We start from the raw sequence: 22,052 nt of genomic DNA, 5'->3' as shown, positions 1-22,052 counted from the left end.
TTATTATTATTATTTATTCACAATATTTAGCCAGGATGGCCCAATCAGTCAAAATGGCTTGTTTTCATTGGGGAATAAAGTTAAAATTTAAATTAAAATACAAAGACTAAAACATCAGTGTAAATATATACACATAATATACAGTAAATATACAACTACAAGAATCAAAGGGCTATACTGGTAGTATTAATGCATGAAGATACTTTTAAGATACATTAAAATTTGATGAAGACTTGAAACATTACAATAATGATAGATAATGAAGTATTTGGTATGATTTTGATAATTATTGGATAATAATTTAAACTTATTTTGTTGATTGTTGGAAATAATATAATAGGATTAAAGTAAAAAATAAAAGTAAGAATGACCAATAAATTATCTTTACATTTCAATCATTATTCATAGTAACAGCAACAATAACAGAGACATCCCCATTTCTAGAACACTAAACCGTTAAAACAAAGTAAGCTTCAAAGATTGTCAATGAGATTTTCAATCTGAGAAGAACCTGGCCACCAAGCCCCTCTAGGGCCTTAGTCATTTCCTTTAAGCACAACATTGAAACCATATCTTTTGCCAGATTGAGTAAGTAAAGATATACTGAAACTAAAAATTATTTTAGAAACCTAAAAAAAAATTAATTAAGAGTCGCATACATTTCAGTAACAGATCAAGAAAATTTGTTTTTAATGATTTTACAGGCAATTATGTTTTCCAGAAATTTAATTGTACATAGGAATGGCTATATCATGAGTATATTTTCTCGCACGATCAAAAATCGTAATGATACTGGGTTTGGTCTACAGGAGTTCATGCTTCGAACAGGCCATTCCATTCTTAAAAGCCTTTTGACGGAGAATGTGTACCTTTTAGCATGGTTTGCCTTGGTCTCCAGATATATAATTAATTTCGTAAGTCTTTGTAAGTCTTCACTAATTATTGGAATCATAGATAATTTTTTTTAAATATATTGTAAAGCACATTCCAGTCTTATTATTTTTGTAGAAAAATCTTGAGTGAAATCTGTGATTTTTTTCCTTACAAATTGATAACATATAGGATATCTTTTTAAATTTTAGCAGTTCAGTTTTTGAAATAAATTTTTCAGTTTGCAAGGCAGACGGTATATCTTAAGTATAGCATCAAAAAAATATAAAATGTTTAGATAAAAAATTTATAAATTCAAGCAAACAAAATGTAAATAACGAAACCAGAATTACAAAATATATTTACAAAATACGTCAATAATTAAAAATAATGCAAAAATAATCTATTTACCAAGCCTGGTGAACTCTGCATACATTGTGAAACGCCAAAGCACCCAGTGATAATTAAACATTTAGTAAAAAGAAAGACATAAAAAAACACAGGTTGACTAACGTGCACAACAATAACTATGAAATGATAACTAAACATGCTGTGAACATCATAATAAATGCCACTAGAATAAATGCCAGAATTGGGATTTTCATTAAATCTCATGCATTAACAGACACTTGACTGTCCAAACTAAAGGATTGATTCTAATGCTATTCTAAGACTAAAAGCAACTTATTCTTATGGAAAGGTAGTACTATTAATTATAAATCAGTTGAAATGATGAAAAATGTAGAATCGGAAATGGAGTACTTAAAATAAAAGGTTTCGTAACACCAAACTTGTCAAAGTCCTGTGCAATTATCAAATGACAATAAGTATAACATGCAATTTTTGACAATAAATTTCTAATTGCATGTACAGTCACAACTGAAAAATGATTTTGAAAAACAATTAATTGACATTTTGATGCCGGTGAATATAATTTTGGAACATACTGTATACATTCTGGAATTCTTTTGCTACTTAGATTTTTAACAGGAATAATTTTTAATAAGCTTAAAGTTTCAGATCCAGGAGGCATATAAACCATTTGAAAATGGTCAAACATAATAACTGTAGTGTATGTGTAATACAGGGATGGGCACTGAAATTGGTCAGAGGGCCAAAGTAAATGTTTCAATATAATGACGGCTGCATGCAAAATCAGATTATTTGATGCTTCAAAATGTTTTCTACCAATGTCCTAAATTACATTGTATTACATCATACAGTAACAGAAGGAGGATTTCTAGCCAAGAATGATAGGAGGGTAAAAATAGGGTTCTTAAATCAATTTCATGGTCCGCCATTGGGCTGCACTTTGCCCACCTGACGCTTAATAAAAATAAAAATTCAAATTCCTTCAGGTAGAATGAAAATATAGATAAGCAGGGCATTGTAGGTATACTAATACCGTAGGCTGAAGTTGTTCTAAGAGTCTAAATATCGGGAAAACTGTAACATGCTGGAGCTTTTTGCACACCATATAGAGTGTCACAACCTTATCTATTTTGCCCAAGTTAAAATTTAATATGAATCTAAAGATGATTCTAATGCACCATATATATCAATAACAAACCTGGTCTGTGAAAATTTGGAGTAACCGGTGCCTCTGGTGTTTTTGGAGCTCTCGGGTACAGATAGGACCCGTTGGCAGTTTCACGGGACAAGTAGCTATTTGTGTAGTTTATAGTCTGCGGGTTTAAGCTGTTGGAAGAACGTGATGACGTTCTTGATTTTGGCAGGTTGGAGCTGTTCAGGGAGAAAGCCTATAAGTTCAGAAATAATATATATTACAATTAAAAATAATAATAAGTATAAAAATACTCAAGTTTCAAGTACTAAATGTTAGCTTTTTATGTCTTAGATTACTTCGTATTATAAATATTATGCCCTCTGTTGTCTAATACACTTTGATATGGTTAAAGTAAATATAATTGCGAAATTACATGACTTTTAACATATATATTATTTTCTGCATATTAGCAGAGAGCAATACATCTAATTGTTATCTTTTTTGTTGATGGGTTTAGTTGCTTCTTTATTTTTTGTCTCTTCTTCATCTTAATTGGTTTTTTTTATTCAAATTTAATTGGTATATTGGGCTAGTGTACAACCATTGCCATTACCATATTAAATCATAAAATCATAAACAGTTTTGAGGTTGGAAATCATTGAGTAAATGTTTTTTCACAGCACTTAAAATTTAATTTTTAAGATGTTTTCCCATATTTCATTGCAGACAGAATGTCTAAAAAATGATGATGTAACATGATGTAACAACTGCTAATGGCCTATGAAATACATTTCTATAGCAGGTTTCATCAAAACTAATTTAAAAAAAAATATACAGATCTTACAAAAGGGTTGTTCTGATTGTAATCGTAAAGTACAGCGTTCTCCTTCTTACTTGCTTCTGAAAACTAGAAAAAAAAGTTTAATTCTAGTGAAGTACATGGCACAATTATTGAGAGAAGAAACTCATCAGTTATAAGTGGTGTTTTGATAATATCTTGCCTGTAGCAATAACTGAGTATGTCTTCAATTTGCTCATGCATTGCATTTTGAAATGATTTGGTAGTTAAAATGATCATATTTTCATTGGTCCTTGCTCTACTTTACTGCTTGTTATTTTTTACCCTTTTACTTTAAAGAGAAAGACCAAATATTAAGGAAAGATTTGAGGTCGAGAATATGTGATACCTGTATATTAAAAATGAAATATAGTAGAACAAATGATGATAATGAGGGCTGTAATGATGAAAGTGATGATGGTAATGATGATGGGCGTGATGAGGTTGATGGTGAAGAAAATGATGTTGATGTTATTGATGATGATGATAATGATGAATGATAGTTATGATGATGATGATATAATAAGGATAATGCAGATATGGTGACGCTGATGATAAAGATAAGTTAAGGATGATGATGATGATAACAATGATGAGGGTGATGACAAATGTGTGAAGAATATGATGATGATGATGATGATGATGATGACAATGATGCTGATGATAGTGATAATGAAGACCATGACGATGATGATGATGACAATGATGACGATGAAAATTATGATGATAAAGACGGTACGTTACATTTAATTTAAATCTAAAATCAGGATTAGACTTACTCAATTAGAAAAACAAAACCCTGAAAATTTTTAAATCAGATTTTTTTATTACAGTATTTAGTTTAATTTATTTCTCCTTTTCATTCAACAGAATGAGACCATCTAGTTAATTATGCTATATAAATTGGTAGTCTCAATATAAGATATTAGTGACTGTAACAGTTCTGTAAAAGCCAAAAAAATCAATGATTTTTGGAAGCTTTTTATATTTCCATGGTTTTCTCGAACAGTATGGAGGCTATATTGAGTTGCATTTAATTATTACAGGCATATATTGGCTATGAACTGTAAAATGAAAATAAGACATTTTCACATGTCCTTGACTTACTTTCTTACCGAAATATAGCAATCAATATCTGTTAAGTGAATGCTATTTATAAATAATCATATGAATTAAACTGGGCCAGATCTATGCTCCTTTGTTAAAATTTAGGTATGTACTTTGTCACTGATTGCTGATAGCATTTTTATAGGGGCAAGAACATTTAAAATACATTAAAATACAAGTTCTTAAAACACAATCAAATATTTATTCGTCAAAAATCGGTTTGTATAACGTCAACTGCTGTGTGTTAGCGCGTACTGCAGCAATAATCCGCTATATAGGCCTACTAATCATATCACTATAGCAACTGATGACTGCTGAAACAGTTGATTATAAAACTAACATTAATACGGCGATTGACTATTAAAAGCAATTAGTATAGTGCTTATCTATACACTAGCTGAAATTATTATATTGTACTTAGGTTAGATTATTGCACTAAAAAAAACTTTCAGGCCATGCATAAATCCAAACTTCATATTATAATTTCCAATAGTGTATGATATGCAATTCTACTAATTACTTTTAGCACATTAATTATTTTTATAGATCATCTTCTGTACTATACATTAGGATGTAAAAGGGAGAGAAACAATTTTTCTTACAATCATTTATTCCAAACCTCTATCAAAAATGCTATCCAATTCAGGTGTAACTTTTTTTGATTGGTAGTTATTTCAAAGAGCTCAGTAATATTCATGAGTTCAATCGTTTCCTTGAACTACAGTACCTAGGCTATGGTCCACATACTTAAATTAAATGTGGGTTCAACTCTCATTATTTAAGAAAAAGGGAGCAACTTTTCAAAAAAAAAAAAAACCCCTACAGATGAAAATATTAGTTATTTAGTCAGTTTCTACATTTGACTTTTGTAAAATTAAAACTATACAGATGAAAATATTTGTTACTATTTATTTAATTTATACAATGCTTTTTTTCAATGCTATTACTTAAACCCCACCCCGATCTCACATATATTTTGTCCTTACTTTGTCAATGTATCCATTTGCTTTGCTGCAGTTTGGGTGCCAAATTTCAGTTCCTTAAAAATAACAAATATGTAATACATGAAACATATTAAAAAAATATTTAACAAAAGATATTACTAGGCTGCACTATTTTAAATAGGGATTAATAGAGGTATGGTAACTATAAATAACAACTGTGCAACAATAATTCACAGCAGTTTAATGCCATCACATATTGATTGAAATAACTACCAGTATATTCTCACTTTGATTGTATAAATACCTGGCTAGCTGCAATACGAATTAGTTATTGTGATATGTTGATGATGCGGATGAATTATAGTGATGAGGATAAATATGAGGATGATGATGAAGATAACATCAGCAAGCTTACCTTGCACAAACATATCTTCACCTTCTGTAAAATAATATCCACAACGTCCGCACTTGGCGCAAGTTGGATGGTACTGCTTTTGTCCGGCCTATAAAACAAGAAAAATGATTGGTTGTCAAATGCGGAATTAATTTCTTATAAAAACATGTAAATGTACAGAAAAAAAAATAAAAATAGGAACACCATAGTCACATTTACTGGGTGGAATTTGAAATGCATTTTTTAAAGTCTGCATTAATTTAATCTTGCATTTACATTCAACAGAAATAATGGTAAACAATTATATGATGTATTCTGCCACAATTGAACCCAGAATATAAGAAGTTAAGCACACAAATCAAAATCTCTCATAATATCACTCAGTTACCAATCGAATGGTCCTGCTAATTTGTGATCCTTTTATGAGCACGCATTTTAGAAAATCTATTAGCGATCATCAATTTATCATGCATTCATTAAAAAAACATGTAGATTTATTTTATAATTTGAAAAAAAATACTAAGGAAAATACACAAAATGGTTGAGTTTTAAACATGACCCTCGATTTTAATAGTAATACATGATAGATATCAATCTCTTTCGATAGTTTAAATGTTTTTAAAGTAATAAAAAAAATATATATATATAAAATAAAGAAAAAGAATGCTTTAACATGCATTATTCATTCATTCATTCACTGGCAAGTCGAGTGGCTAAGCGGTTAAGGTAAGGGCACCGCAACCTACAGCATTGGCGTTCGAGCAGCACACTCGTCTGGTTCTGGAGGTGGAACAAGTCTTCTCGGATAGGGACCATAAACCGTAGGCCCAGTGTACACAACTGGCCCATGTATATGTATGGTCTATTATTAAACCACTTAGTGCGTATCTTGGGTAAAGAGAGAAGGTTGGTATTAGGCAATGTTCTACACACTACACTGTTCTCATCATAAGCACGTCTATCGTAATTCAAATTTGTCATGTTTAATTTGTATAATGATTTTATAGAGACTGTTTTAAAACCAGGTGTATCTATATGGACAGAAGATTTATAGCGTATAGACGTACATAAAATAATCATGAACTTCCAATGTGTTGCTCTACTTCAGATATTATATAATCTGCAAATACAAAGACTAGAATTGGAAATTATAATTACAATAGGAAAAAGAAGAACTATGACTTATAATTATGACTTGTGCCAACAAACAAATTGTTGACTTGATAGTTTGCTCAATTAGGTCATGGCTCCATGGGGACTCTTATAATCTCACTAAAATCTGACAGAATATGGTGCAGCTTTGTATTGTTGTTCTTGAGAGATGTGTTGGTTGAAATGTTTTGAATTAATGTTTGGTATTCGTTCATGCGTACAGAAGTTTCATATCAATGAAAATTGAGAATGATAATAAAAATTAACAGTAAAAAGTCTGTAAATTAATGAAAATTGAATAAATATCTCTTTGCATTGTTGTTCTTATGAGATGTGTTGGTAGAAATATGTTTTGTTAAATAATGTTTATTATTCCTTCATGTGTACAGAAATTTCATATCAATGAAACTTGATAATGATAATAAAAATTAACAGTAAAAGTCTGTAAATCAATGAAAATAAATATTATTTGAAAATGATAAATCAATTTATTCTTTTTAAATACTTTTGTTGAATTTTTTAGGGTTTGCCAGATTTTACCGAACTGTATACCATGTGTTTATAACCAACATTGATGGCGTATTGTAAAAAATGAATATGCGATTGGCACTGGTTCAATCTACTGGTACTAATCATCTCTCTCATGAGTTTAACAATTGGACACGTGTACGTAATTTATAATTCACTTGCAGCAAATAATCTGTGAACAGGATCAATATTTCTGGTCCATATGATACTTGTAGTCAACTCTAGGCTATACAGTAGCAGCTGAATAATAGCTTTCACAAATCATAACAATACTCCATATTGAACACAAACATGGTTTTTATATTTGGCAATAAAACATCAACATAATATAAGGTGTCAAATTATCATTGCTAATAAATATCATACAACAAAAAGCCCAAGTTATTATTTAAAAATATTAAACTTATTATTAATGATATATTTGTGATTACAATATTTGATTGTAAATGTTGAGAGGAGAGGGATAGTTGGTGTAGTGCGATAATTATAAAGATTTTTGCATTTCAAAATAGTGGTTCTCTTGTAGTTCAGATGTAATCTTAAATTACTGTATATGTTACTACAGCTAATCATATTTAGGAAAGACTAGGTGCACCAATACCCATGTGCATGTTGAAGACTCCTGTACAGTTGCATTATGGAACATGAAATTATGTCCCAGTGTTCAGACCACCTCCAATCAAATCCAATCAGGTCATTTATAAAGCGCATTTCTTTGCAGATACGAAGCACTACTTAAAAAATCACTTTTAAGGCTCGCTGTCCAGATTAAGATCAAATTTTCTTTGAGTACAAAAAAATGTATACCCATCCTGTGAGATTCATGTCACATGTTTAATATTTTTGTGATTACTACTGAAACCGTAGCTGAAACGTAGCAAGTAGTAAGTCTACTAATTTGTATTGGCTTCAAGAGATAACACTAAAATAAAATAAATATTAAATATTCTATGAAACCAGATGAAATTCTTTAAAAATCTGACAGTGTGGGCATGAATTTAGCATAGGCAAAGCAAGGTAAAGGACGAAATCTGAATCTCGGGGCTCACAGGCCGGAGTGCACGTCTCTCTTTTCTTGGAGTTTGGGCCAGAACTGTGCAAGTCTGTGGGGTTTCGTCACTCCTCCCGCACAGCAGTCTGTTTTACCTTCCCAGCATACTCTGGTACCCATTTATACTCCTGGGTAGAGAGAGACAAACGTAGATAAAGTGTCTTGCCTAAGGACACAAGCGATTTGCATAGCGAGGGTTTCAAACCCCAACCTGAAGGTTGAGAGTCCGAACCACTGCCGTTGCGCCAACCACGATTCTTTAGCATAACATGGAATATATTGACGAAATTAAATGAGTTCATAAACTAATCCTCTTCTTTTATGAAATATAAGAGGCAGAGTAGAAAAAAATCCAATATATGGATCTCTGTAGAATAAGTATACATGTACACAACCAATCTATTGTCAACCTGTAAATAAAATATTATTATGATCAATTTTATGATGCAGACAAATATTTTTTATCACTGTACAAGTATATATTCATCGTTTTTTTATGACAAAATTTTGAAATTTAAAGTCAATATGGCTGATTTTAACAAGTAAAGCTCATTGTATATGGTATGTGGACATGCCTAACGCCCTAGGCACATTTGCTATCACATAACATTCAAACTAAACAAAGATGTAATTTCATCATCGTCTGTCATGTTTATATTTGTTTTCGCAACTGCTTCTCAAAAAGTGCTGGCTTGGAGAAAACTAATGCCATTAAAGAGAATATATTTTTTCAGATCACAACCAAAAGCAATAAACACCATGACAAATACTTAAATAAGATATATAATCATATTTTATGATTATTGATTGATTGTTTAAAAAAAAATCACCAACTTAAACTTATTGGATTCACGTGACATGATTGACTTTTTGTTTACCATGTTTGAACTAAATTAGGCCTATATCAACAAATTTATTTTTTATTTATTTTTTTCTTTATTTTCTTCCATGATTCATAATTATATAACATAATATTTTTCCTAAAAGACATAAATGAGTATGAATTTAGAATGAAAAAATAAAAATGGCAAAAAATAGGACTCCGGTTGCAAAACATTACGGGTTTGATGTGCGGGATACATTCAGCATTGGACAACTAGGGTACACACTTTTCTGGAAACAAGCTAAGCCAAGACACTTTTTAAATTTGTATAGATTTGACAGCAAAAATGCAGATTTAATTTGCATAAAAAAAAAATCTGCCAATCTTTGCTTCAATATTGCGGCTCCATCACAACCTGAGAAACTCAAGCGACGTGCATTACCATCGAAAAGTCAATTAATAATATTATTATTCAATAATACACCTAAAATATTTGTGCATATTGAGCTTAGTACTAACCTGTAAAACTTTGCCAGCAATAAACCGCTCACAATTTGCACATTTCACACCAAATTTCTGAAGATAATCTTTCTCGCAATACACTTTGCCATCCCTGATCAAAAAAAAATTGCAAAATGAGTAGCTTTTAGCACCTATCAATAATAAACATAAATAAAAATTTTCATCACAGGCTGCAACAAACTGCAGCATGGACCCATGGTCCCCACTTTACTCACCTGTGAAATGAAACTTCTGTAAATTAATCTTTAAAAATATCTCAGCTTTTTATCACTATAACAATGTCTGCTGAAAATATCTATACACAAATAAATTTCTATTTATCGGCTTTCCTGTTATGCAGTCAAGAACACTTGGAGAAATGTTTCCTTCAGGAATGCGAATAAAGATGATAAATATTGTGAATATCTTTTACAAAATATTGCTATGATCATTGACCTGATGCATATTTTTCAAATATCGATTTTTGGATTTTTTTTTCAGTTTTTTAAACCACCATCGGCATTTTTTGATGTGGTACTTAAATTTGATTAAATGCTCTCACGGGTGTTGTTTAAATGACAAATCAAATTGGATTAGAAAGATGAGGATTGGAATCTGATGTATGCCAAGCTCTCTTGCCTGCTTCAGTCACAAGGCTGGCACTGCTTCAATTTTTAGATGAGATAACACACGTCTAATGAGCGGAGAATTGTGTGTAATGTATAAGCAGGGACAACATAATCAAACAAAGATAAGTCAGTAATTATTCATGTAGAAATTTTAAAGCCATGGCCCTTCAATATCAGTCTAACATGATCATACTTAAGATAAAATTGCATTTCCTATGTAGCTTAAAAATATTTGCATACTGTACACTCTATTGTAATGTTACTGATTGTGCAACAGTGAACACACACATACTCTAAGTCTGTCTCTTCAACTTTGAAAGACTGAGGTGTATGATGCCAAGAGATTACACTTGAATGCTGAGTTATACAGTATAAAGCTTTTCACTTACTTGGCCATGTATTCTGCTGATAATATTTGGCTACAAATTGAGCATTTGAAGCACCAGGCATGCCAGTAACCATCAATGGCCGAGATTGCTTGCTTCAACTTTAATGTCCGTTTGCATCCACTACATTCTACAAAGACACAGGAGAAATACATACATTTACACGAATAGTATATATTTGCACACAAATTTCTATACATTATTTAAATAAAAATGGGAAAAATATTTAATAATAATAGAGATTTGTTTAGCATATTTAATTTAGAAATAAAAAAAATAAACACATTTGATATGACTACTTTTTCAAATTTAATATTTAACATAGGCTATGTTCACACACACGGTGTAAGGCTGGCTTAAGCCTGGCGTAGCATCCGCCTTTGTGTGTGAACTAGACAGTAGCGTTGTTCGCCACTCACTACACCACGTCCTTGGCATTATCAGCACTTCAACACTTCCATTTTGAATGCCAGACGTTAATAGCGAACACTGTTCGTGTGAACACCTTGGAATTTTAATCCGTGGATTAGCTTATGCCTTGCATAAGCCACGCCAGCCTTACACCGTGTGTGTGAACATACCCATAGACACTTAAGCAAGGTGAATAAATCAATAATTACAGCGAGTAATTAATATGTGAAAACTTTATCACCAAGTTATAGCATTGCATGATAACCATCATGTATAGGCCTATTGGTGATAACATCTATTTGAACATATGCATACAAACACACACACATGGTGCATAGGCCTGCATCTTGGCATACAAGTCAATGCTGCAGCACAAAACATTGACAAGGATTCAATTAATTGCGAGAGTTTGCCGAGCATGTCTGCAAGTAATAAAATTGTGCTGTTTTATTGCACATGATGTGGTAAATCAACACGTATTGTGTGAAAAACGAACATGTACACCCTAAAGGTGGCTTATGTGTCTTATATGCTGAGAATTTCATCGACCATCCATGAACGCGTCGCATCATGCTTCTTGAAGTAAACACCTTATTAATATTGTTAGGATTGATAGCAGGGGGTAGGGATGGAGCTTCGTTAAGAGCCAATTTTTTTAGAAGAGCCTTTAGAATGGTAACTAGGCCTATCACACAACTATAGTATTAATGATGTCTGTCTCCCTGGTTCATATTCCATAAGGTCATAGGCCTATAATAGTGTTACATCCACAGAGATCCCAAGTTGAAGTTTATTTTTAGGAAGCATAAACAAAAATATGACCAGTTTTGAACAAAAACAATCAAGGCTCTCAAATGTTGAATATGAATATTGTTAAAAGTCAAGGTTTAGTCTGGTTGTAAACATGAATTGAATTTTACTTTTCTCTCTTTGTACAATATATTTAATTTGATTTTTGTGTTTAAGTCTTTTCATATTCCTTGTATCTTCTTCCAAAAACACCATTACAATTTTTTCCGTTTTAAAATTTTGTTATATTAAATTTAATGAAAAAATATTACAGTAAATAATAATCGGAAAGAGCTTGAAAATTTCTTCTAGGAAACAACCCACATTATAAAGTAATAAATTAACAAACCTAATTCTGAAATATGAATAAATAATAAAATATATTATAGAATAATAAACAAAATATTCTCTATATAATTATTATAATTGAATATATACAGAAACTATGATAGTAGCTGAAATATAATGTATTTGCCATATTTTGAAGATCATCTACATTCATCTGTCTGTATCAGTTTTCAATTGATACAATTTCACAAACTAACACCATTACAATTTTTTCCATTTAAAAAAAAAGTTGTTATATTAAATTTAATGAAAAAATATTACGGTAAATAATAATTTTAAAGCGCTTGAAAATTTCTTCTAGGAAACAACTTTCATTATAAAGTAATAAATTAACAAACCTAATTATGAAATATGAATAAATAATAAAATATGTTATAGAATAATAAACAAAATACTCTCTATATAATTATTATACATTAATTGAATATATACAGAAACTATGATAGTAGCTGAAATATACTGTATTCGCCATATTTTGAAGATCATCTACATTCATCTGTCTGTATCAGTTTTCAATTGATACAATTTCACAAACTAACACCATTACAATTTTTTCCGTTTAAAAAAAAAGTTGTTATATTAAATTTAATGAAAAAATATTACGGTAAATATTAATTGGAAAGCGCTTGAAAATTTCTTCTAGGAAACAACTCTCATTATAAAGTAATAAATTAACAAACCTAATTATGAAATATGAATAAATAATAAAATATGTTATAGAATAATAAACAAAATACTCTCTATATAATTATTATAATTGAATATATACAGAAACTATGATAGTAGCTGAAATATACTGTATTCGCCATATTTTGAAACTCATCTACATTCATTTGTCTGTATCAGTTTTCAATTGATACAATTTCACAAACTAATCAAAGGTTTCCTTCATTAAGTGATTTTAAGTTAATTTAGATCGCTCAAAGCGAACTGAGTCATGATAAATTTACACAAAGACTGCTTTGCATCATCAAAACACCGAGACAATACTCTGTAGTACTAATTGCGGTATTACATGGATGATGCCTCACTCAAACTCCCCTGTGCATTCATTAGATCCAAGTTGATGCGGTGAGGACGTATTTTATCTATTTACAAGAGAGATTTACCGGACATTATGAAACAATTATGTACACTTAATTTGGCTCAGAAGCTGGAATAGAAGCCAGGGCTTTGGCTTGGGGAGGTGAGGAAAGTAGATTAGGTTGAAAGAGACAATAATTGATTACATTAAGGGATTTAAATTGGAAATATCAATCAAACAATTATTCATATTTGAAGCTTGACGTATCATTATTGATTGTTTGCATAGCAGTAGATTACTTTGCAATAATTTCTACATTGTTATAATTCCTGATTTGTCACATACATTCAACATGGATTAAATGCAGCCAGTAACATCCATATCACAGACTATAGAAAAAATGTGGCAACCAATGACCAAAATTTCTTATTGCCATCATTTAGTACAATAATTCTTTAATTTTGCAATTTTAAATGAAGTATATATTTCACAATTGAGTTTAGTTTACAAGTAACTCAAATTTGACAAGGCCTACAAAATGATAGATAACATGTACTGCCCTGCAAACAAGTAAATGAAGTAGTGACCAGTATCAGATAAAATGTCGCTCTGCTCTATCATACTTTCCCATCACAACGCAGAGAAGTTGTTAATTTTACACCTAAATCTTTCACAGATTTTTTTTTGTTATGTATGTATGATTTACCTGACAACCACCAAATCATGGAATCTCTATCTCGATGGTTGTCTGACAAATTATTAGTCAAATTTAATCAAACGCTATATCTGTAGCTCACATTCATCCACAATGACAAAACTATTATCATTCTCTACTTCTCATTATTATTCCCTGAATCTTCTTAAAGCACAAGCCCAAAAAAAAAAATGACAACATACACTAATTCTAGTTAATTTTAAAGAACATTCTCAGCCATCTAGCTTAATAGTTGGGCTGGCATGCACCCAGGTTTAGATGTGAAATATTGTCACTCAAGAAAGAAAATAGAAAAGATTAATTTCAAATACAATACTTACTAGTACTTTCTTCGTTAGCGTTAGCGACCTTCATTGTTTTCTTGATTAATGGCGGTGTGGTTTTATTTGATGATGATGATGAAGATGACAACATTTCTTCTCTAGTGACACAATTGCTGCACAGAACATCCTCACCATTGTATGTGACTTTCTCCCCTGGAGCCATTGGTACGCTGTAAGATTACAATAACCAACTCATATATTAGCACCATTAATTGATATCTATACTCTGTCATCAGGTTACTGCTGACACAGAGCATGTCTCCATTTTCTTATAATTAGTACGAGTGAGTTCATACTTCAAAATGTTTAGTCATCATCTCCATTCTAAGCTGGGCATTCATTGCGTCCAACAGTTGTCGGCCGACGCGATTCTATGAAGAGCGACGATGCAGCACAAAGGATCGTTTGTAATGACAATCCCTTCAGACTGCAGCCAATCGACAGACGGTGTCGCACCATGTCACGTTCACAGGGCGTGGAGTTTGTGCGAAAATCGTATCTTTCTTCTTCCATTTTAGCACAGAACACCTTTTCGGTGTATTTCTGTACTGGAAGATGGCAGGGACTGAGATATGGACCAGTACACCGGGGTAAACCCCTACTCGCCTCAAAAGATGTACTGGGTTCTTGTTCGCCTTTATAGTGCACATTGTGTATGTACACTGGGCTTATGGTTTGTAGTCCTTAAGCTCCACCGCCAGAACCATGGCAAGCGTGCCGTTCGATATTATGGCTGTAGGTTGCTGGCCCCTGCATTAACCCCTCGGCCTTTCGATCGCCATGACTCGTATGACGACTGGAGTGCCCAGCTTTAATCATCAGCATTATCACCGGCATTATTTGCATCATTATCATCACTATCAAAATCACCATATACTGTACATTATCAAAATCATCCCCATTCCTCCCCATTAATAACTTTCTATACCACCACAACCATCGTTATCCTTACCATCATCATCGTGCTCATTATCATCTTACCTCTTCATTATCATCCTCATGTCCTCATTATCTTTCTAATGATCTTCATAATAATTCTCATCAGTGTTATACTCATCATCCCCTTTAACCTCATTATCTTGCTAATCATCCATCACCTCAAGTTCCTCATAATCTTTATTATCTTCCTCATCCTTCTCATTCTCATTCTTATGCTTATCCATACTTATCACCCTTTTCATGATTATTGTGATATTTATCATCATTATTATGTCAACATCATTATCATCTTTATCATCAGTGAAATTATTTTTCCTACCATTACCATCACCATCATAGAGCACTAGCAGTATAAGTGCACATAAGAAAGTGATCTCCTAGGACTGTAAATTTCAAAATTGAATGGTAGTAAATTGGATTGAATGAATCAACCATCTCTGCAGATTGCACAAATAACAAAATAAATATTTCACCTAATAAAATATAGAAATATATTGCCAGACAAAAACATTTCTATACACAGCCATGCTTTTATGATGTGTAGGTCTTAATACAAAAAAAAAATTTGTAATGATATAAGCGCAAGCTTGATTTGCATTCTTGTATGTCGCGAATGACGTTGCAACACCGAGCACGATAACAACTGATTCTTAATGATGTTATGTGTACATGAATCTTGACATGTAGTCCACTAATAAAGCACGCAGAGCTGATACAAATGCTCAAACTCGTTTAAACAGGTGTTGAAGACCTGGTAATTAGTGTCACTCAACCAAAAGTAGTACATCAACATTAAAAACTTTAAATTGTCAATTATTCCTTCATGTTTAGATCATACATTTTCCCAATAACATAAACGATTATTACTTCCTATGCATGCTTGTTTGTATGTTAAAAGATAATGATATGAGCATGAAAGACATAGCAATATTTATCAATAATATTGGACAATACTAATAAAAATAATAAAAATCATAACAAAAATAAACGATGAATTTTAATAAGTAATAATTATTTTTATTAATAAGTAATAATAATTTTAACGATATTAACATAAGAAATATTTTTCAAATTTTTCTACAATCATGCCTTCCATTAAGTTTCCCTGTAAAAACTCTCAGATTTGCCAATGCTTTTTTTCACATGTTGTGCAATTTGAAATTGTTTTAATAAAATATTATGGAGAAAATTTTGGACAAACCATCAAAAAAGATTTACTTTTGGTGACCACATCATTTGTATTACAAATTAAAGTTAGTGGATTGAATCCAAACCAGGTCTAGATAATACAGTATTTCATTACTATTATAATGCAAGTTAAATATCAATACAATTTGATGAAAATGTTTAAATTAATAAGACTGATATACTACCATTAGGTTAACAACTCACTGTAAAACCATTTACTTTCTTATGGGAAAAATCAATCCTATGGGATTTTTATTGACCAAGGGGAATCTGATAACGAAGCAAGATTGAAGCATAACCATATATGACAATCTATAAATGCAAGCTGATTTGGAATGGTGAAATATAGCCTTAGCTTAAATAAATTGGGTATTTACTGCATGGCTTAGCGATAGATTTTGAAGCAAGCAAAATTAATATGATATTACAGACCTACATTCCTAGAGTTTTACTCGTTTATAATCACAATTTCTATTCCATGCAACTACTACAATCTGTTTAACAAGGCATGTTAGATTCTCACTGTTTGGCCTGTATAAGGTACAACTATGAAACATAAGCTTGGCAAGATGAGTACTTTAAACAAGGTGAAGGATGAATATAGGGGTTTACACTAAATGATCACGCCATGTGTCTTAACTAACACCTTAAAATTATTCATCATCAAAATGAATTTCCTTTTTTTATATTTAAATGGAATTTATTGGGTGATAGCTAGAGAGACATATAATACTTAAAGAGTATTGTTAATAATAGTATTAATTAATATTTTTTAATCTGTTAAAAGCTATGCTCAGATCATGAGTTACGCTAGCAAAACGTTAATAAAGTGGTATGAACTTGTGAGCGGCATAGCGAATGCCAGTATTAACGCTCAATCACTGGAGTACGATAATCCACCAACAGACCCCCAATTATTGTACGCCACTGTGTTAAAACAGTCATGCATCAACGATTTTGAATGCGGCCAGGATTTGATGTAAACAGGAAATAATAATTCTATATTTTGCGCAAATACTTATGCCAGCATTACATTAATCGCCCAGTCTTGAGATCTTACTAGTTACACTATAGATTAGTACACCTCTGGCGTTAATTATGCCAGGCGTATCTCTAAGTTCTGAACATGGCCCAAGACTTGCACAAGCTGAGACAACTATATCTGTATATAGTTGTCTCAGACACACTGATATTAATTATGTTAAAAAAGTGTAAATAATGTCAACATTTTTTACAAAACAAATATAAATGGGGAAAAAAAATTAATACAGTTTTACTATTTAGGGGTGCAATCATACCAACTGCAGTGAATTCATGCATGTATACTTACAACAGACGCCAACAATGTGTTTTAACTCAAGGTTTCAAAATTATGAAAACACTTACAACCTATAGGCCTAAACAGCACACCAATGGTGTCTCCAAAAAGTTTTCGACAAGGGTTTAACAAGACCAGCATGTTCAAATGAACTGTTAATATCCCATGAAGAACTCTATAGTACCATGTTTATATGTATTAAAGATGATTATTACCATACATATATATTTTCTTAAGCTAATTAATACTGGATTGTTCTTAATGGCCATGGAAAGTTATTAATAAATGTAAAAAAATAAACAAGGGATAAATATATAACAGATTTAAATGTTTAACCATCTCAAAATAAAAGTATTAATAAGGGTTTAATAGATTTACTTACCTAAACTACATGTATATCAAGAACAATAGCTTCCCAGCAAACATAAAATGTTCTTATAACGTTTGCGAACATTGTGGTCAGGTATGTCACAAAATAACGTTCACACAACATTGCAAGAACGTTCAAACATTGACGTGAAATTAGGTTCTAAGTACGTACACATGGTTCTACAAAATGTTTTTATCACCAAACCGTAATGTTAATATGACGTAATGTAATATTGTTAGCTGTGTTATTTCTATTGCAATGTAATGCTAGCTGGTATGGGTTATACACTGCATAATATTAGCACAAACTTTCTAAGATTATGAAATGCAAAATTTGGATGCAGATTAAGGTTACAAACCTACACACGCTGCACGGTAAACGGCATTCAACACAAAAATAATTATCATTCACCCTTTCATAGGCTACCTCCTCACCACCTAAAAAAGGGCGTCTGTATGAGTAAAGATAAACAAAAACAAAACAAAAAAATGAAACTAAAACAAAAGAATGAAAAGAAAATGTCAAATTAAAATACTCCATGTACAGTCACAAATATTTAAACAACATTAATAATAATTATTAATAATGTTCTATTTATTTTTGTTAATTAAAAATGTTCACACATGCACAAATAACAGGCCTACTGCATAATACAGTGGTTTTCCTTTCATCCTCTTTTCGCAAAATGCAAACAAAAATTGAAGCAAAGGAATTAAAAGAAAACATAAAAATATATTAATAAGAAAACCATAATTCAAAAAACATCTACAGAAACTGAAAATGTCATGGTGGAGCAACCTTTTATACCCTCTCACAGGTCTTTCACTAAAATAAATATAATCTAATAATAATCTAACAATATGTGACCGGCTCTGGCAAAAAAAACCTGCCATTCATCACATTTCCTGATGTTGAAAAAGCACCCAAAATGGTAAAGAATCAGAATTTTGAATATTTTCAGATTTCTGCATTTTATAAAAGAAGATATATTGAAGAACATTTCTGCAAACTATCAATCACTAAATGTAATTGAAATGTATACTAAAATTATTTTAAAAATACAAATCTTAATAATAAAAAAAATTGATTTTGGAATCTTGGAAGCTGTTTCCTCAAAACTTAAATGGCTGATGTCTAATGAATTAAATATTCATACCTTTAATAAAAAGTAACAAATTTCCATAAAATAAACACCTTTTTGGAGGAGAATTCATGCAAGAATCTACAAATACCAAAACCTCAATTTTGAATTTTTCCCACAAAAGGCTGGTTTTTGCCAGAGCTGGACACATAATAATAATAATAATAACTTTATTGTTTCTCTTTTGTAACAGAGGCACAATCGCTAAAGAGAAGTGCAAAAATAATTCACAATGTAAGAGTAATAATAACATATGTACATTTGTCTTGCTATAGACATTTCTTACTTAACTAATACACTGTCTAATTAATACTTCATCAGTATTTTGAATTTTTTACTTAACTAATAACGAAAAGATATTACAACACGCATCCCAAAAAAATGAAATACACGCCACCGCGCTCGACACCGTTCACGCCAATTCCTGACAATGCGTGACCAATGCCGAAACTCGACGGTGCACATTCCATCTCCCGGAGAATGCATTACACTTTATCTGAATAAACTGAAAAGAAACATAAATGAAACTTAAGAAAAAAGAAAAGAAAAGGAAAAGAGAAGAAAAAAAAAAACAAAAAACGATAATATAATTTTTGTGTTCAGTATAAGCTCTCATTTTGTTCAGCACTATACTCCCTAAACATACTGACTGTAAAGTGTCCTTAAGTTAATAATGTTGATGCAATATACAAGATAAGGTACAATAAACATAATGCCAATTCCACTATTAACTGATAACGTTTGTAATATTTAAGAGGACTTGAACCCACTGAAATTTGCAAAATATCTGACTATTGTTGTTGTTGTTGTCGTTACCAAATTTTAAAAGCGTCTAGCGTCACCAGTTTTGAACATACGTGCGGAAAATTTTGTACACATAAACTAGAGGCTATTTCCAACAAACGTTCATGGCCCTTTTTTTAAAGTTTGACCCAGGGTGTCCCCTACACCTGGATTTCGCAGTCGGTTAAGGATGTGTTCTACAGAACCTAAAGTTTGAGTTCAAATCATGTCTTGACATTCAATTTTTAATTTTGTACAAATGAACATTTTAATTATTAAAAAATTTCTATCTTATTAGCTCTTCAAGATTTTTTTATGAACCAGCTCGCAAATAAAAATAATAATTTATAAAAAAAAAAAAATTAAACACCGAGTCACAATTTTAACTCACGACCTTCAATTCCTTACAACGCAGTGCCAACCGACTGCTCCATTTATACGACATGCCCTGTTAGTGTTGGTAATTAATGGCAATTATGAACCCTTGCCAAAAACCCAATATAATAATGTATACGCCACTGTGTACCGTTTTTAAGGATGGAGGATATTTCCTACATGATTTAAGCATGTTTTGATTAATGCAGTCGATCCATGCTTGTCTGAAGAGACAAAATATCTCTTCCGACAGCTCCTCTGGCACAAACCACTTGGCACACACTACTGCAATATTTATTCATCCACAAATCTAGAAATTACAGTGATTACTACAAGGATTGTGGATGAGAATGTTTAATTTTTGTCAACAATTTTTTGGTTTCATTAGGTAAAACACAAAAGTGGTTGCTGGTATTATTTTTTTTATATACATGTAATTTTGTTTGGCCTCTGATGTGCTTTACACTAATGAGGGCAGTTATCAATCATTACACAGTACATTTTATGTCAAAATTAACTTCTAAATCAACAAGAAAATATGCATTTCAGGAATTCTACTTCTAAGACATTACTATGGCAACCTGACATAAACATCTTGAAGCAGCATGTTGTGACTGGCCTATGTGGCATGCAAACACTTTGGGTCAGACAGACTTAATCCAGAAAAACATCTGACAAAAAACAATAGGCCTACAGAGTTTATAACACATTTTTTTCTTGTGTGGATTCACTTTTATTTTTTATAAGAACAGCAAAATTTTGCCCAGGCCCAGTGTCCTTATTTTTTGCCGATTTCAGGCTCAAAATGTTCTTATATTGTTCTTATTTTATACACTATTCAAACATAGAAAATAATTATTGTATAGAAGTATACTACTGCACTGCAATGTAGGTAAAAATAGCCCCGGTACTACTGTGCTGTAATACTGTGGGTACTCCGTAAGTCACACCTACATCTACACATAAAATAAGGTACAGATATAATTTTTATAATTGTTTTTTGACGAACAATTTCTACATGCTTTCAGGTACAGTATGTGGGTGAAAGCATGGCATAGCTCCATTGTGGGAGAGAAGTATTGATTGATAATGATCTTGATACAGATGTCATTCTAATTAAAGACCCCTCAAAAGTCAAAATTAGTCTTTAATTAATAAAATCCAAATTAAGCTATGACATTTTAAATACTCTTAATTTTACTCTTCTTACGCCTGTACATACCGTAATCAATGTTTGAACTGTGTTGCTCCATTTCTTTAAAAAATATAAATAGCTTTCTTAGTCTGTTTTTTACTATTTAGTAATAATTGATTAAGGCTTTAATCATTAATTTTATTAACTTACCTACTGATTTTAAATTTGCCTATGTATTATAACAAAATACAATGTTTTCTGTAATTTGTTTTAGATTAACCTTTTCATCATATTTTTAATTCAGTCATTATCAATTTTATTAATGCAACTTTTTGATATTTTATATACGGAGATGTGTATAAGAGACAGCTTATTAGCTCTTCAAGATTTTTTTATGAACCAGCTCGCAAATAAAAATAATAATTTATAAAAAAAAAAAAATTAAACACCGAGTCAAAATTTT

At 31.3% G+C, this 22,052-nt stretch overlaps 1 protein-coding gene across 1 annotated transcript in view; it reads right to left on the bottom strand.

Annotated features, from left to right (window-relative positions):
- The window catches only part of LOC117123659 (actin-binding LIM protein 1-like), a 77,662-nt gene that overhangs the window by 14,045 nt on the left and 41,565 nt on the right, over nt 1–22,052 (bottom strand). The window contains exons 4-12 of the mRNA XM_033269659.1: nt 18,514–18,606; nt 14,338–14,510; nt 10,734–10,860; nt 9,734–9,827; nt 5,682–5,769; nt 5,309–5,361; nt 3,222–3,284; nt 2,441–2,630; nt 1,282–1,296 (exon numbers count right to left, since the gene is read on the bottom strand). Of these exons, the coding sequence (XP_033125550.1) occupies nt 1,282–1,296; nt 2,441–2,630; nt 3,222–3,284; nt 5,309–5,361; nt 5,682–5,769; nt 9,734–9,827; nt 10,734–10,860; nt 14,338–14,510; nt 18,514–18,606 (896 nt within the window). The remainder of the gene's footprint in view (nt 1–1,281; nt 1,297–2,440; nt 2,631–3,221; nt 3,285–5,308; nt 5,362–5,681; nt 5,770–9,733; nt 9,828–10,733; nt 10,861–14,337; nt 14,511–18,513; nt 18,607–22,052) is intronic.

The sequence above is a fragment of the Anneissia japonica genome, unplaced genomic scaffold (assembly GCF_011630105.1).
Source record: "Anneissia japonica isolate Jap-2015-1 unplaced genomic scaffold, ASM1163010v1 scaffold287714_len2871179_cov188, whole genome shotgun sequence".
In the NCBI taxonomy this organism is placed as follows: Eukaryota; Metazoa; Echinodermata; class Crinoidea; order Comatulida; family Comatulidae; genus Anneissia; species Anneissia japonica.
The sequence above is the reverse complement of the archived record's forward strand: the minus strand, read 5'-3'. Positions and strand labels throughout refer to the sequence as shown.